The sequence below is a fragment of the Balaenoptera acutorostrata genome, chromosome 16 (assembly GCF_949987535.1).
Source record: "Balaenoptera acutorostrata chromosome 16, mBalAcu1.1, whole genome shotgun sequence".
NCBI lineage: Eukaryota > Metazoa > Chordata > Mammalia > Artiodactyla > Balaenopteridae > Balaenoptera > Balaenoptera acutorostrata.
Genome location: NC_080079.1, coordinates 42,798,377 through 42,815,325, shown reverse-complemented (window position 1 = coordinate 42,815,325; position 16,949 = coordinate 42,798,377). Strand labels below are relative to the sequence as shown.

Below are 16,949 nucleotides of genomic sequence, written 5' to 3'. Positions count from 1 at the left end.
ATGGGGGAAAAATTGATATTTTAATCCCTTCCCTCTTTGAAACTTCTGAGATACTTGTGCAAATTTGCATCACCACTTCTATGTAGGTTTTAAGGATTTGAATAATTCAGATGCTCTCTCAAAAAATAATAGAAAAGAAATCATGTTCTGTCTTATCAGATGCTTCAGTTCATCTAAATAGTGATTTTGGTTACATTTTCCTTCTTAAAACAACAAAAAAAGTACTTGCTCACTGTTTACATTCAATATTATTTTATGCTATAATGCGAATTTTAACAATAATCATTACAATACCATTACCTTACCCTTTTTTTCCATTGAAATACAAATATACCAAAACATTTTTATAATTCTTTAAAAAATATTAGTTGTAATGAATATTCATTTCAATGCTAGTGTGGATTTACCAAGTGCTGAATTGTTATATGCATTTTTTTCAGTGTCATAGCTTTATTTTTTTTTAACATCTTTATTGGAGTATAATTTCTTTACAATGTTGTGTTAGTTTCTGCTGTATAACAGAGTGAATCAGCTATATGTGTATATATATCCCCATTATCAACTCCCTCGTGCGTCTCTTTCCCACCCTCCCTATTCCACCCCTCTAGGTGGTCACAAAGCACCTAGCTGATCTCCCTGTGCTATGCAGCTGCTTCCCACTAGCTATCTATTTTACGTTTGGTAGTGTATATATGTCAGTGCTACTCTCTCACTTCGTCCCAGCTTACCCTTCCCCCTCCCCACATCCTCAAGTCCATTCTTTATGTCTGCGTCTTTATTCCTGTCCTGCCCCTAGGTTCATCAGACCCTTTTTTTTTTTTTGGATTCCATATATATGTGTTAGCATACGGTATTTGTTTTTCTCTTTCTATTCACACTGTATGACATTTTAATGAACTGGATTAGTCATATGGCCAGGAAAGAAACTTATTCTTTAAAGAAAAATGCTTGTTCCTTAAAGATCACAATCATTCATTATGTAAATCAGTTAATATTATGTATTAAATGGCCAGATCTTTATGGTTCTGTAGTGTAATGCATTATTTTAATAACTTTTTATGTCTGTGCTAATAGTTGCATATGATTCAGCAAATATTTATTCAGCAAACATTAATTTATAAGTAAATATTTAAGCAAGATGTAAAGAAACTTCCTCTGCAAGTATTATGGCAAAATATTTGTTATTTATTGCAGGAAATTGAGGAATTCTTATTGATGTCATCATTGTAGCATAAGGCATGTGATGTAACACTTAAAGGCTAAGTGCTAAATAAAAGAACCTCAGAGTTATTTCTGCCCCTTGTTAGAGCTTTACTTGAAAGTTTTATATCTTCACTGGCATTTTTATTTCTCTCTATGTGACTAAATTAATTTTGACGCTAAATTTAAAGCTTATGTTTTTCATATCAGTTTGAACTACACTGAATATTAACGTGTAAGAAAGATGATACACATTTTTTTCTGTAAGCTCTACTCTCAAAATATATGCTCAGATCACCCTTCTCACACAGCTGGTTCATGCCTCCATCATCTTTTACCTGAATGGCTACCAATATCTAACTCTTTCTATTGGTCTGTGTTTGTTAATCACTAATTACTGTTCAACATGGAATGCCATATCAAACTAGAAGCAATCACACATTTTGAGGTACACTCTACCCTCTCTAAATATCATTTTAAGGCCTGAAAAATGATGCCCAAATCAGCAAGATAAATCTGCCAAAGACTCAGACACTTGTAAGTATAAATGATGTTAATCACAGCCAGTCGAAGGTATTGAAAAAGATTAATGGAAGAATACAAAGCATGAAACCTGTGAGATAATCTCTTTCAGTGCATAATTATGCTGCTGCAATATTTCCTAATAAATGATGCAGTTTGGGAAAATGAACACTTAAATAGAAGGTTGGTTTGTTTGGAAGTAGATACCCTCTACTACTTTTTATCTACATTGTTTAAACAACTTTTGAACACCATTTTTATGGCTTGGCAAACCAACTCATTGTATAAAAGAGCTTGATTTTGTCAATCACAATACATTTCAGGAATATAGCCTCAGTGTTTGGTGAGGGAATTCTGTGCAATATAATTAATATAATTGAGGTTAAATTCACATAGCATAAAATTAACCATTTTAAAGTCAACAATTCAGTGGCATTTAGTAGACTCACAATGTTGTACGGCTATCAATTCTATCTAGTTCCAGAACATCATCATCATTCCAAAAGGAAACACAAACCCATTAAGCAGTTACTCCCTACTTGCCCTTCCCCTCCGCCACTGACAACCACCAAGTTGTGTTCTGCCTCTGTGGATTTATTTATTTTGGATATTTTCTATAAATAGAATGGCACAGTATGTGACCTTTTGTGTCTGGCTTTTTTCACTTAGCCTAATGTTTCAGAGTTCTTCCATGTTGAAGCATATCTCAGTACTTCTTTCCTTTTTATAACTGCATAATATTCTGTTACATGTGTACACAGCAGTTTGTTTATCCATTCATACATTGATGGAAATTTGGGCTGTTTTTCTGTTTTGGTCATTGTGGATACTGCTAATATCCACACACACGTACACACACACACATAGATACATGTATTTAAGCACCTGTTTTCAATTCTTTTGAATATATACCCAGAATTGGAATTGCTGGGTCATATTGTAATCATTTACTTTTTGAGGAACTGCCAAACTGTTTTCCATAGTGATTGAACCATTTTACATTCCCACCAGCAATGTACAAGTGTTTCAATACCTCCGTGTTTTCATCAACATGTTATTTTCCCATCTGTTTTGTTAATTACTCTAGTGAGTATGAAGTACTATTTCATTGTAGCTTTGATTTGTATTCCCCTGATGACTAATGATGTTGAGCATGTTTTCATGTGCTAATTTGGCATTTGTATATCTTCTTTGGAGAAGTATCTATTCAAGTTCTTTGCCTATTTTTTAATTGGGTTGTTTGTCCTTTTTGCTGTTGAGTTGTATGGAGTCCTTTATATATTTGGAGAACCAGACCCTTATCAGATATCTGATTTGCAAATATTTTCTCCCATCTTGTAGGGTTTTTTTCACTTTCTTGATACTGTACTTTGATGCACAAAAAATTTTTTATTTGAGGAAGATTAATATATCTATTTTTCTTTTTTTTAAAAAATACATATACTATTGCTATTCTGTTTATTTATTTATTTATTTTTAATTTATTTTATTTATTTACTTTTGGCTGTGTTGGGTCTTTGTTGCTGTGCATGGGCTTTCTCTAGTTGCGGCAAGCGGGGGGCTACTCTTTGTTGCAGTGCGCAGGCTTCTCATTGCAGTGGCTTCTCTTGTTGTGGAGCATGGGCTCTAGACGCACAGGCTTCAGTAGCTGTGGCTCGCAGGCTCTAGAGCACAGGCTCAGTAATTGTAGCACACGGGCTTAGTTGCTCCGTGGCATGTGGGATCTTCCCGGACCAGGGCTCGAACACGTGTGCCCTGTACTGTTAGGCAGATTCGTAACCGCTGCGCCACCAGGGAAGCCCTCTCTATTTTTCTTTGTGCTGTTCATGCTGTTATTATCATATTTAAGAATACATTATCAAACCTCAAATCATAAAGATTTAGCCCTATGCTTTTGACTATGAGTTTTATGGTTTCAGTACTTACATATAGATTTTTGATCCATTTTGAGTTATATTTTGTATATAGTATGAGATAGTCCAATTACATTCCTTTGCATGTAGATCTCCAATTGCCCAGCACCGTTCGTTGAAGAGACTGTTCTTTCCCTATTGAATGATCTTGGCATTCTTACTGAAAATCAACTGGCCACAGGCGTATGGATTCATTTCTGGACTCTCAATTCTATTCACCAGTATACATGGGCACTTTTGAATGCCCTAATTTTCCAAGAAACTCTCTACGCAGTTTTTCCTGCCAGGCTTTTGGTGTTCCACTGTATGCCTCAAACATAAACTATTGCCTCAGATGGCTGCAGGTTGCTCCCTGACTTACATTGTTTTCCAGGAATACCCACTGCTTTTCCACCTTGAGTGAATTCTGAGTTAGGCAAAACAAGACAACAACCATGTATTATTCCTTCAGGCAGCCTCCAGACCAGTTGGAATAGATAAACACAATTCTTTGTGAATAAGGATAGTTTCGCTGCCTCCAGAAACAAGGACCAGAGTATCACACTGGGAATGTCGACCACCATCTTTAAGACCACTCTAAGCCAGGAAGGGCTGGGGCAAGGACAAGTAAAAATGGAACAAATCTTTACTACAATTTTTAAGTTGCCTTTTTCTTAATTCTACCTTCATTTGGGTGCTGTCAACCTTTGACTGTTTTCCAGAGCCCTATCAAAGTTGTTTCTGTTTTTTCCTGCTTCATTTTTCGATGCTTCTGTGGAGAGACCATCTCTTCAAGCTGTCTACGTCACCATTTTCACTGACATCACTCCTGTGCAATATATTTTCAATTATGTAAAATTTAAGTAGCACTATTATTGATGTTTTATCAGGAGTCATTCTTATGTATTTTTAGTATATGGGCTGATAAGATTTACTGCATTTCTAAATGCAGCCTAATGTATACTGCTCTATAGCTTCCATTCAGCTGGTAGCAAGAGTCCTCCTTTCCAATTATTTCTGGAATTTTGTGGAAGGATGCTTGTGTGTACTCATAAGCTAGTCTTTCAGCTATGAATACCAAAAGACAGTAACTATTTTTTCTCTCTTTTTCCATTTCCCAAATATCCTGTCTAACTGTCTACCACATTGGGACACAAGGCACACATCATCTTAAGCAAAGAACTATTTCCATAATAATCACCAGACTATGAAAAATAAGCTATTTAGGTATAATATGGCTCTAAATTCTAATACAATATAAATTTCTAGTGATTTTCTAATTTAATGTACAAGGCATAATATAGAGTCGAAGCTTAAACTGAGGAGAAAAATGGAAAACAATAACTGATTTTTCTTCTTTCATTTTACTATGGATAGATTTTCAGATTTCTTATTTCTTAAGTTACTTGTGAATAAATCTCAGAAACAATAAATGATTTACTTTTCTCTTTGAATGTCATTTTAGAATGGGGTTATCTGAACCATCTGCAGTATGGGAAGTTGATCCAAATCTGATTGTTACAAACTACTCTGGGAATTGGTTTTCAGTTATTTGGACAAAACATTTTAAAATGTACAAGGAGCAAAGTCAGTTTTTCATAGTCATACCATATGTTTAGAACTTTTTTTTAGTCTGTATCAATAACAACAATAAAATAAAACAAACAGAGTAACTGTGACTCTGATTTTGATTCCTTGGCATTGACTCTCTGTACTCAGCTACCATATGTGGTGCGGATTGCTTAAATTCCACTGTAACAACAAAAGCACTTGCATTAAAATGAAAGCCTTTTATCTATCAGAAACAAATTATGCTTTTATACTTGATAAATATTTTAATGTTTTGTTAAATTAATGTAACCTCTCCTTCACAGTAGATACTTGTTAGACCTTAATTAAAATGCCATGTACAACGTCAGATTGTAATATCTAAGACATGAATGTAGAACTTGTTTTAGAGAACATAATAAGCGACCAAAGTGTTATAAAACAAGTTACATGGGAGAATAAAAGCTTAAATATTTGAAAGTATGTATTCTAAACAGTGAAAAGGTTAAGAATTAGTATTAAAAATATTCTAAGTATGAGAATTTTCCCGAAGGCTGTTCATCTCACATTATACATAATACTTAAGAAATATCTAAATTTCAAGAGAATAACAAAATGGTAAAATTGTTAGTGTATCAACAAGAGTTTGTTTTTATAAATTGTAAAATGAGAGAATGAATGTTCATAAAATTATATTATCTTGAAAAGAATGTAAAGTATGCAGCCTGAGTGCTCTTTTGAAAGCAATTATAATGTATTTAAATATGGTTATAATAGAGAATAAAAAGAAATATTAAAAAAACCCATAATATCTATGAAAGTTTTAATATTCCACTGTATATTTTCTAATTTTCTACAATAAGACTCAGTTATTTTGAAATTTGGAAAGAAGAAAAAATATATTTTAATCTCTGTGGTTTAATCAAAGATGAAATTTAGATGTTTGCCTTTCCATAGTGGTCACATATGTGACAATGAATGGGAGCGGTGATATAGATTAAAGAAATCACTTTTTTACTCAAAACATTATGAAACTGCTAAAGATTAATGGACTCTTTTACCTTTGAAATAATCACAAACGAGATAGATATCTTTCTTCCTGGAATGAATTAAACATGTTTTTTTTTTTTTTTCCCTTGGAGGCTACAGAATCAACTCACTTACCTCATTCAGTTTGGCAATTTTTCATTATTGCTAAGAGTCTCAACAGCCTTAAAAGCCTTTTTCAATTTTCAGCATGAATCCTAGAATCATACATCTTAAATACTCAAGCTGTGTTTGTTGAAAGGAAAAAAAAAAAACTATCAAAAGTAGTTCACAATAGTAGAAAGACTCCCTGTGACATAATATCTTTTTCTGTCTCATTTGTTTGTTTGTTTTCTCTGTCACTAGTACTGGGATTCTAACCTTAGGGAAAGCACTGGACAGGGAAAGCACTGATCGCTACATTCTGATCGTCACTGCTTCTGATGGCAGGCCAGATGGGGTGAGTACTCTCTTTGAGAAAGGGTTTTAAAAATAGTCCTAAAGAAAGTGAGAGAACCTTGTAGTTTACACTCTAAAACGATTTATTACAATCATGAATTCATGAATTAATCTCTTTTTCATTTGGAGCAACTACTTAAAATTACTCAAAGTGCTTTTTTCTCCAATGGGCTCTTTGAATCAATGAACCTATATTCTGAATTTGTTATGGAGCTGCAACTTTGACTTGACAGAATAGATATGTGGAATTTGCTGTCTTACCTAATTTATGGGGAAAATGAAATCTAACTTAGTCTAAGAAGTATTTCATTGTGTCCATCACCAGCACAGCACTGGCAGTTCTGGCAGTTTTACCATGTTGGAATCTATTTCCTTTAAAGTCACTTTTTTGAGGGTGGGGGACAGTGGACAGAAGGGAATTTGTGCATAAATACCTTGAAGCACTTAGGAAACCAAGTTGACTGATTCTACAGGTTATTTGTAAGCAGCGCTCGGAATCTTGACTAATCCTTGATGATTGAAATGGTTTAAAAGGGCCCATAATTCTAGAGAAGATAAATTTTATTTCCTCTGCACCTAAAAATTAGTATTAAAAATAAATAAATCGTTTAGTTATGTAGGTGTGTTTTAAAATCGTTTGATTGTATTCTTCAATCTACCCATCCACAACTACCACTATTCTGATTTATAAGCACTGTAACAATGCATTCATTGGCAATGCTTTATTAGACTGTTTTTTTCACCATTTCTATGCCACAAAGTAGCTTTTGTCTTTAGTCTAGTGCGTATGGGCCAACTCAGCACTGTTCTCTAGAAATAATTTCAAATTCAGTATAAGTGTCTAGAAGACTCACCCAATTCAAATAGCAATGTATCTCAAGTTTACTTGAAATGACTTCTTTGATCAAAAAATAGACTGGATGGGGGTATATAATGCTCTCCTCACGCTTTTTGAGGAGGATTGCTGTAGAAAATTTACCATACAAAATTGATACTAGACAGTTTTATCATCTTAATTAAAAATTAGAAAAATAGATAAGGATAATTACTTAAATTTGGTAAACAATCTGCCCATAATAAGCTGTTTGCCACTTTTCAAACATTAGATAAACAGCTATATGTAGAAAATAAAATATACAAAACAGTTTTAGTAAATAGTGAGGCCAAGAGAAGGCACTTAGAGATTAGACAAGTCAATAAAAATAAAATCTAAGATTACTTTTTACATATGCAATCCCCTTAATATAGTGTGCCTGTATAAGATATATGTAAAGAAGTCAGTGAGAATCTCAAGAAGAAAATAATTGAGAACTTGACTTATGATGAAAGTTTAATGTGTAACTTGGCTAGGAAATAACTGAGGGGGAATATTCTAAGGAAAAGAGGGAATTATTAAGCATGGAGTAAGGGGTATAATTAGAGTGAAGTAAAATTAATAAGGAGGTTTTAGGTCAACCATTTGAGATAGGTCACATGATGAATCAAAAATTAATGGAAGTAATATTAGCTAGGACCTTTTACCTCTGGCCTTAAAAGTAAGATTTCTTAGACAACAGTAAAGATGGAAAAGAAATAGCATATTAAGCTATCTGGCATAGTCTCAGTCTACTAATTATAGCTTTGGCCACATAAAAAACTGAAAATAAGTTCTGGGCTAACATTAGTGGTTTAGTTCTTTCTAGAGCTTTTTTTTTTTTTTTTTTTTTTTCCAGTTATTTACTTGTTAATTTCAATTCTCCTTGGCCAGGTCACTTAGCATTTCAAGTTCCCTCAATTTTTCTTTCTTTAAGAATGAATCAGGTCTCATTCAGCTTTAAAATTATGATCCTTTTAAGCAAATTTGTTTCATTTTCAAAAGTTTGTACTGAGAATATCACTAGGGAAAGAAACATTTAGATTTCAAACAAAAGCTTCTTCAGTTAGTTTCATCATTTATATAATTTTAGGGATCGACTTATACATGTGCACATACAGTGGGGTGTTGAAGAAGAGAGTAATTACAAAATAATAATAGTCTCATATTTTGATAGCACTTTTCTTATCTAAATATTTAAACTTATGTCCTTTGTAGAATTATAGTAAAATTAACCCTTTAGCCTTAATAATCATAGGTTTTAAGAAAGATATTTAATAAGAACACAGGTGGATGGACTTTTCTTAAATAAAAGGATTACCAGCAATTTATGTGAAACAAATTGCAAAGATATAATTTGAATATTGCAGAATAGAGTCAATAGTTCTAATGTGTAGCCCAGAAATCTGCAGTTGTAATGATAATCCAAGTGATTCTGATGCAAGTGATCTTCAGACCACTTTCCAAGAAATATATAAGCTGGAAGTTATTCTATGTGTGTTTATTACTTTACATTTCTGCCAGAGAAATGGATATTCTTTATTTCATATACTATCTCTAAGATATGGATAAATACATCTATATGGTCTATAAATTTCAGCCCCTATTAGCACAGGAATGGTGGACTTGTTATTTACTTCTTAGTTCGCCTAGTGATCCAGTTCTCATCTATACCACCCAGTTACAGACCACAGCCTTTGAGGACCCAGTATAGTCTGAAGTCATCCCACTCCATAGTGTCAAGAATGGGAATTTTAAAGAATAGGATGAACACCAGTAAGGGAAATACAGGTAGGCTGGCACTTTATGCAAGCAGTTAGAAGGAAGGTCAGCAAACTCTAGCATGGCTACTCTTAGATTTTGGCTCCCAGCTGTCCATTTTAATGTCTCCTTCACCCTCAGTCAAATTGGGAACTACTGCTACTATAAAGGCACATCTTTTTACTAGCTTTAAATCTTTTTACTAGCTTTAACTCTAACACAACTTTTAAAGAAATAACATTTGTTAAACTGATTTTTGTTATTAAAGCAATGTAGCTCTCCTAGAGAAAATTTGGAAAATATATAAAAGTTAAAAGGAGAAAATAACATGACCTGTATTTCATCTAATCAGATGACATTTAAATTTATACATATCCATATACATCTACACACAAGCGTATGTTGATGTGCATGCATTCTTTAAATGATTTCATGGAGAGATGCACACAGAAGAGTGCACAAACCATAACTGTGCAGCTTAATGAATTTTCACATACTGAAAATACTTGTATAATCACTATTCAGAACAAGAAACAGAAATTAATTAGCACTCCAGAAGCCCAGCCTCACAATCGTGCCAGTTTCTACTCTACCTTCTTCACAAAAGTGATCCCTATCCTGACTTCTATCACAATGGAGTATTTCTGCTAATCTTTGAAATTTACATACTTGGAATCATGTTGTGTGTACTGTGTTGTGTCTGACTTCGTACACTCAGCCTTAACATTCATGAAATTCATTGAGGTGAATGTAGTCTGTACATTCTTAGTATCACATGTTATTCCGTTGTGTGCAAAAAACACAATCTATTATATAAACATCTACTATTGGTGGGCATTTAGGTTGTTTCCCGGCTTTGACTAAACAACACTGTTCTGCTTTGACATTTCTTTAAATAAAATTTTTATTGGAGTTTTAAATACAGAAATATATACAAATCATACTGAATAGCTGTATAAATTTTCACAAAATAAGCCTATCAATGTAGCTAGTACACAAATAAAGAAATAAGCCATTATCAATACCCAAGAATTCCCTGCTATGCCTGGTAATATTTTCAATGACCACTGGACATTATATATGAAAAATTATAAAGGCTTGGAATAAAATTATATTGCTCAAAAGAAGATTTAATATATGTCTGTTAAAATAAGGACAGATCACCTTAATCCAACCAAAATTTGACTATTGAGTTTTAATCTGAGTAAGGCCTGGTCTAGACCTTATGCAGCATTACTCATAGAGTATAGAACTTCAGTGATCCCAACAAAGCATGTGCTATATTCAGTCTTTGATTAGACAGAGCAGTTTCCAGCTTGTGTCACGTATGAAGATGTTCCTTGATTTTGCAACAGAAAGGATAGTGTATTTACCAGGACTTCTCCTCCTTAGTAGCTAGGAAGTCCAGTTTTTGACCCCTCGGGCCCATGACCGCTGCAAAATTTCTTCAGATTCACTTCCTCTAAGTCACTTCTTTATGCTCAGCTTTTTAGCCTCTCACCCCACATCACTTACAGATTAGGACATATCCTGTTTGTCTTTTTTAAAAAGAAAGTTAAGTAATTCTCTCATGACAGTACCATCCTGCTTTTTCCTCCTACTTTTTATTTGCATGTTATTAAATATTTAATATCATAGCATAATGGATTTTTCATTTTCCAGCCTAGAATACTTTCGTTCTCTAATTTTGGTCTCAGCCTTCTGTGATCTGCCCCTCACTGTGACAGAGCTGGGTGGAGGGCATGTGCTGTACTCAGGCTTTGATTAGACAGAGCAGTTTCCAGCTTGAGTCATGTATGATGTTCCTTGATTGTGCAAAAGTCATTGACCTACATTATGTTCTCGAGTTGCAGCAGGCTGGGATTTTACCTTTTAACCAGGTAGCACGTACTACTGGTAGGATTACCCACTTACCATTTCCTTAGACTGTATAACCATAAGGTTGTTTGTGTGTGTGTTTTTGTTTTTTATGATTAGTGGTGTATGGTCCTCAAACTCTTAGTTTAGATGTGAACCTAGAAAATTACTAATATAGTATTTTCTGGTAGTATTTGCTTACCTGAAAATACCCATTTGACATACCATGCTATTTTATAGTGTACTAGTTATATTTGTAAACAGTACAACATATGAGTGGTAAAAACTGCAGAAATGTAACACATTTCAGAGAAAAAGGGGTACAAGTGTCTATAAACAAAAACTTACCACCCACAAAATGTGAACAAGATAAAGGTAAAACACTTTCTAAAAGTAAGCCTCCAGGAAATACTTGACATTTTCAAGAAGATGTTTGCCCTTTAATATCATTTGTTTTTTCCATCTGTTTTTTGAGGTGTTTGAAAATTGTGAGCTTCCTCTTTTTTTTTTTTCCTTGTCTTTTTTGGAAAACTAAGGAATAGGAATAGTCATGAGATACCTTTCAGATAGACAAATGCCAGTATGACTAATTAACTGACATAAAAATAAAAATAACTCCTCTCACATTTAATCCCCCCCCCATTTTTTTTTTCTTTAAGACCTCAACTGCCACGGTAAATGTGGTGGTGACAGATGTCAATGACAATGCTCCAGTGTTTGATCCCTATCTGCTCAGAAATCTATCAGTGGTGGAAGAAGAAGCCAATGCGTTCGTGGGTCAAGTAAGGGTAAGTGGAGTATTTATGTGTATCTTAAATGTATTTTTTAAAAGTGAGTAATTTTCTTACATTTTAATTTGAAAAGAGATTCAGCTAATGCCATGTGTTAAATGATAGAGCATCGGAATTATCTGAAAGCAATAAGCAAGATCACTTGGGTATAAGACAAGATGGTAATAAAGTGCATTCATTCTTGATCACTGTGCTGGATAACCTTCAAGATTTTTTTTTTTATAAATCATATTGTGTCCGTTTGGATTTAAGTTGTTAAGCTCGCTGATTTATATTTTATGACCATTGTATAATTTAAACATTGATTCATTTGAGAGTATTATTTTCTTATTTAATATATATTTTTACTCTCTGGAATTACAATAAAGTATTTTTAGAGAAGTATGTAATTATACCATTAAGCATAAATTTGGTAACGCATACCTCAAAACACAAATGCTTAGATGTAATGTCATTTGCTTGTGTAAGCATATCTTTAGCATCTCCTGTGTACCTTATATTTCAGTTGCATCCCTGTCCAACATACTCAACATTCATTTTTCGGTATGCTCTCTTAATTCCTAACTGGAAATATTAGCCAATGTCTGTTACTCTTTTGATGAATAATCCCATTTTTCTTAAATCAGAGACAGTACTTTTTTCAATTAGGCCATGCCTGGTCTTGAACATAGTGGTCTAGAAACCATAAGATGAGGGAAATTTTTGAGGAATGTACATATATCTTGAAGTGTTAACCTCAGATGATGCATCTATGTGGTCTCCAGGAAAGGGAAGAATCCTCCAGCAAGAGTGAGTCAACCTGGTACCTCAAGTCCAGGTTTCAGGGTCCTACATCTTTCCTGTTAAGGCCTGGAGTTTTAAATAAGAGGTTTGCCGGTGCTTTGCAGTAAATCTTCTCTACAATTCAACTACTATTACAATCAAACAAAGGGTCTGTTTTTCAGTCCAATCTTCTCTCTGGCTTTAAAAGAGGAGGGTTTCTTTAAGTGCTGTCAGCGAGACCCCTCTGACTTGAGCTTGAGCTCATCAGTTTTTTTCCTGAGAACACTGACAATACTTGCAAAAACTGTTAACTCCATAGTCATTGTCATTATCATTGTCACTATCTTTCTCAAATCCTGGAGAAATTGATAAGATATACATCCCCTTATGCCTTTTTACCATCCCAATTCACCACAAGAGAGAGTCTTGTAATTATTCTGTTACAACATGCCAAGTGGTCTTGATGCCATGTGGCCAGCAAGACATTCAACTTCAGAACCCCACACAGTACCTCTGGTATCAAAAGTTTTACTGTAGATTCTACAAGAAAAAACCTGGATACAAAAGAGTCAGGTATAAATAGTTTTTCTGAGAAGTTAAAGTAATACTCATAGGGAAGTGAGGAAGTGATGCAGAGAAGAGAAGGCAGACAATAAAGGGATTGCAGTTAACCAGCTGTCCTTAAGAGAAATGGAGCTTAATCGGAAGGGCAAATTCTGGGAAGTGACACAAAATACATTCCCCAGAATTAATGATCCTGAAAAGTGATGGAACTGGTAAATTCACACACTAACACCTGAGAGTTCTTGGTCAGCGATGCTGTGGATGAGGGCACGTTTCAGCACTTCCTGCCTCCAAGCAAGCATCCAGCTCTCTGCAATTCTGATATAAGGGCTTTCAGGGAGACTGCAGTTACTAGCAGACGGAAGTTGGCCAGAAACTATACATGCTCTGAGAGACATGCATGGGGCACTGACAGTTTCTGTTACACCAAGCAAAGAAGGTGATTAAATCTATAAGAGGGGCATGTTCTGAAAACAGAGAAAGGGGGCAATGTTGAAGCTGATTCATGACGGATGAACACTGGTGAGAAGGAAGTTGAAAGGGGTTAGAAACTGTGTAAGGAAAGGTGATTGCATGGATAAAAGCATAGACAAATGACAGCATGTGACATATCATAACTGCATTAAATAAAATGTGCCATATCATAAATGTTTCTCTTTGCCATGTTGTAGAAGGTGCTGGGGGACCTCGAGAGGGTCTGAGGTGCTGGTATCGTTAGATTTTTATTTTATAAAGATTGCTGCTAAGTAGATTGTAATGGGAGATTATAAATCCAGAAAGCTGAATTAGAAGGCAATTATAATAGCCCAGACATTGAAACTTGAACTAATGTAATAGTTTAATCATAATAGTTAAATTATATTATAGTTGTCACTCTAGGATGACACTTTGATGGAAACTGAAAATTATTTTAATCATATCTATCAAGTAGTCAGATAAAATAAAGAGAGATTGGAAATTTAGGAAAATTATCTTTCCCATTTCTTTTGATTTACTTAACATTGGAGACATACAGCCCATAGGGAACATACAGCTCATAACACATACATAGACATTAGCATGCTGATTGATTTTGTTTTATTTTTCCTTTCTCTTATCTTTGCCACTTTTCCTAGTGATGCTTTATCTTTGAAAGAATTACAGCATTAACTTTTATTGTCTCCTAGTTCTTAAATTTGATGAGAAACATTCTCTATAATTTCTCAGCATTAAAAATTGAAATATAGACTTTAGCACTCATAATTTGATAAAGGAATAACTGTCCTGGTCTTTAGGCAATAACATGTTTTCATAAAAACCAAAATGAGTTTGAAAGTACAAAGGAGAAGGAAAACATCCAAAGCAGGTGCATCCCACTGCTTCAGCACAGTTCCAGTTCATAGAATGGAACCTTGATGCATCACAATGGTCTCCTATTGCTACCTAATGATAACTATGTAATACATTAATTTCACTAAATGACTCATGCTCCACTTATAAAATTTAATTTTAACTGTCACCAAAAACTAAGACACACTTAAAACCAAAATGTGTATGGTTAGTTATTGTATTCAATTTGAGTTACCAACTTCGCGTTTTTGTTCTAATGACCTTTTAGTACGAATAAGCCAATATTTGAATTCAAATGCTGAAGGAACCTTGTATTTCCTTTTTATTTATTAAGGTAGTGTTGTATTATCAAACTTTACTTACTAGGTAATACTTCTGAAGCAGTATTTCTGGATTATACAGAGCAAATGTTTTATTAGCATATTAAAAATAAACTTTAAAAAAATTTGAAGTATAGTTGATTTACAATGTTGTGTTAGTCTCAGGTATACAGTAAAGTGATATGGTTATGCATATATATTTTTTCAGATTATTTTTGTAATAGGGGCAGAGTGGGCACGCAGCCATTAGTATTATATACGACCATTAACACATGACCCTTAGCGTGGTTAGAGGTCCCGCTCAGTCAGCCTTATTGTGGTCCTCGGGGCAGAGTGCGGGGAGAGGCAGATGAAGGCCTTCTCCCCAGGGCCCTCCAGGCCCTGCAGCCTCAGGCCGCTGGGTGAGCTGGGGGCCCAGGGGCAGGCTGAGAGCTGTGTTCTGCAGAGCTCCAGAGCCCTCGCCAGGGCCGCCCACCGGCCAGGCCCAGGCCTTGAAGCAGCCCAGAACCTCTTCCCCATCCCGGCTTTCGTGACCTAATGGTGGCGGCGGTCTCCATGGGCCATAGTCTGTGGAGGCCTCAGCAACTGGACCACATGGACACTGCCATTAAGGTAGCAGCTTCAACCAGCTTCAGTCTCTCCATTCAAATTCAAGAATTGGTACAGTTTAGTTCAGTTATCTACCCCTAGGAGGTGGCCAGAGGTCAGGGTTCGATAACATTTTCCCTTATAGGTTATTATAAAATATTGCGTATAGTTCCCTGTGCTATACAGTAGGTCCTTGTTGGTTATCTGTTTTAGAGATAATAGTGTGTTTATGTTAATCCCAAACTCCTAATTTATCTGCCCCCCTTTCCCCTTTGGTAACTATAGTTTGTTTTCTATGTCTATGGGTCTGTTTCTGTTTTGTAAAAAGTTCACTTGTATCTTTTTTTTTTTTTTTTAGATTCCACATATAAGCAATATCATATATTTGTCTTTCTCTGTCTGCCTTACTTCACTTAGTGTGATGATCTCTAGGTCCATCCATATTGCTGCAAATGGCATTATTTCATTCTTTTTTATGGTTGAGTAATAGTCTGGCTACTCTTGTTTTTTAATGTAGAAGTTACTATACACAGATATAGTATACCACACTTAAATTTGAGAATCTTTTCCATATTCTCAAAACACAAGCAGTAGCAGTATAGTTGGGGGAAAGATGTGCATAGAATAAAACCTAGCAAACACAGTAAGAATAGATTGTGTCTCTATGTCAAATGTCAAATGTGTCATACTGATTATTTACTAAAAGGAATGAAAAACATCACAGAGGACTAAGGTGGCTCTGTCAGGATTCATGGGAAAAATGTATCATCTGCAGTAGCTTAACAAATTAGTAAGATTCTAGGTTAAAAAAAAAAAAAAAAGCAATAGATATACCAGGTGGATGTGATACAAGACAGAATTGAGCCAAAAAGGCAATGTGAGAAAAAGTCAATTGTCTGTCAATAATGGAAGATTTGCTTAGAGAAGTTCTAGAAAATTGGTTAATACATGTTGAGTTCAGATGGGGAAGGCCAGGAAGGCCTAATGAAATAGCCACTGATAAAAAGACTTTACTTGTCAGTGTAATGTTTTGTTTAGTACCCTTCACAGTATTTCACAGGAGATAAAAAATCATGATGCTTAGTTCAATGTGGTGTGTGTCATTTTCATTTGTTTTCTCAACTAATGTCTCATAGATTCAATCTTGAGTCTGGGTTGGAGAGTGAGGGGAAGATAAAGGAAGATCTTTTAATAAACACAGTCTTAGATATAGGGTCACAAGAGAACTTCTTTGTACTTTTCTAACAGAGTCTAGCTTATCAAGGAGAATGAGAGGGTGTTTTTACTTAGACACACTTGCTGCTGTAGGTGCTTTAGCGCATCACTCTGTGTGCATGTTTCAGGTCAGTGGATACTGAAGAGAGAGCAGCAGAGAGAAACCTTGGAGCTCATGTCAAAGATGTCTAGCCTTCATGATAGCATCTCTTTGAGGAGTTTCTTAGGGGCCAGAATTCTTTTTCAGTTCTTCATCTCAGTT

At 34.8% G+C, this 16,949-nt stretch overlaps 1 protein-coding gene across 17 annotated transcripts in view; it reads left to right on the top strand.

Annotated features, from left to right (window-relative positions):
- The window catches only part of PCDH15 (protocadherin related 15), a 755,972-nt gene that overhangs the window by 504,218 nt on the left and 234,805 nt on the right, over window positions 1-16,949 (top strand). For all 17 annotated transcript variants that reach the window (XM_028166694.1, XM_028166693.2, XM_057531449.1 and 14 more), the window contains 2 exons: window positions 6,555-6,648; window positions 11,778-11,906. In XM_028166694.1, coding sequence (XP_028022495.1) covers window positions 6,555-6,648; window positions 11,778-11,906 — 223 coding nt within the window. The remainder of the gene's footprint in view (window positions 1-6,554; window positions 6,649-11,777; window positions 11,907-16,949) is intronic.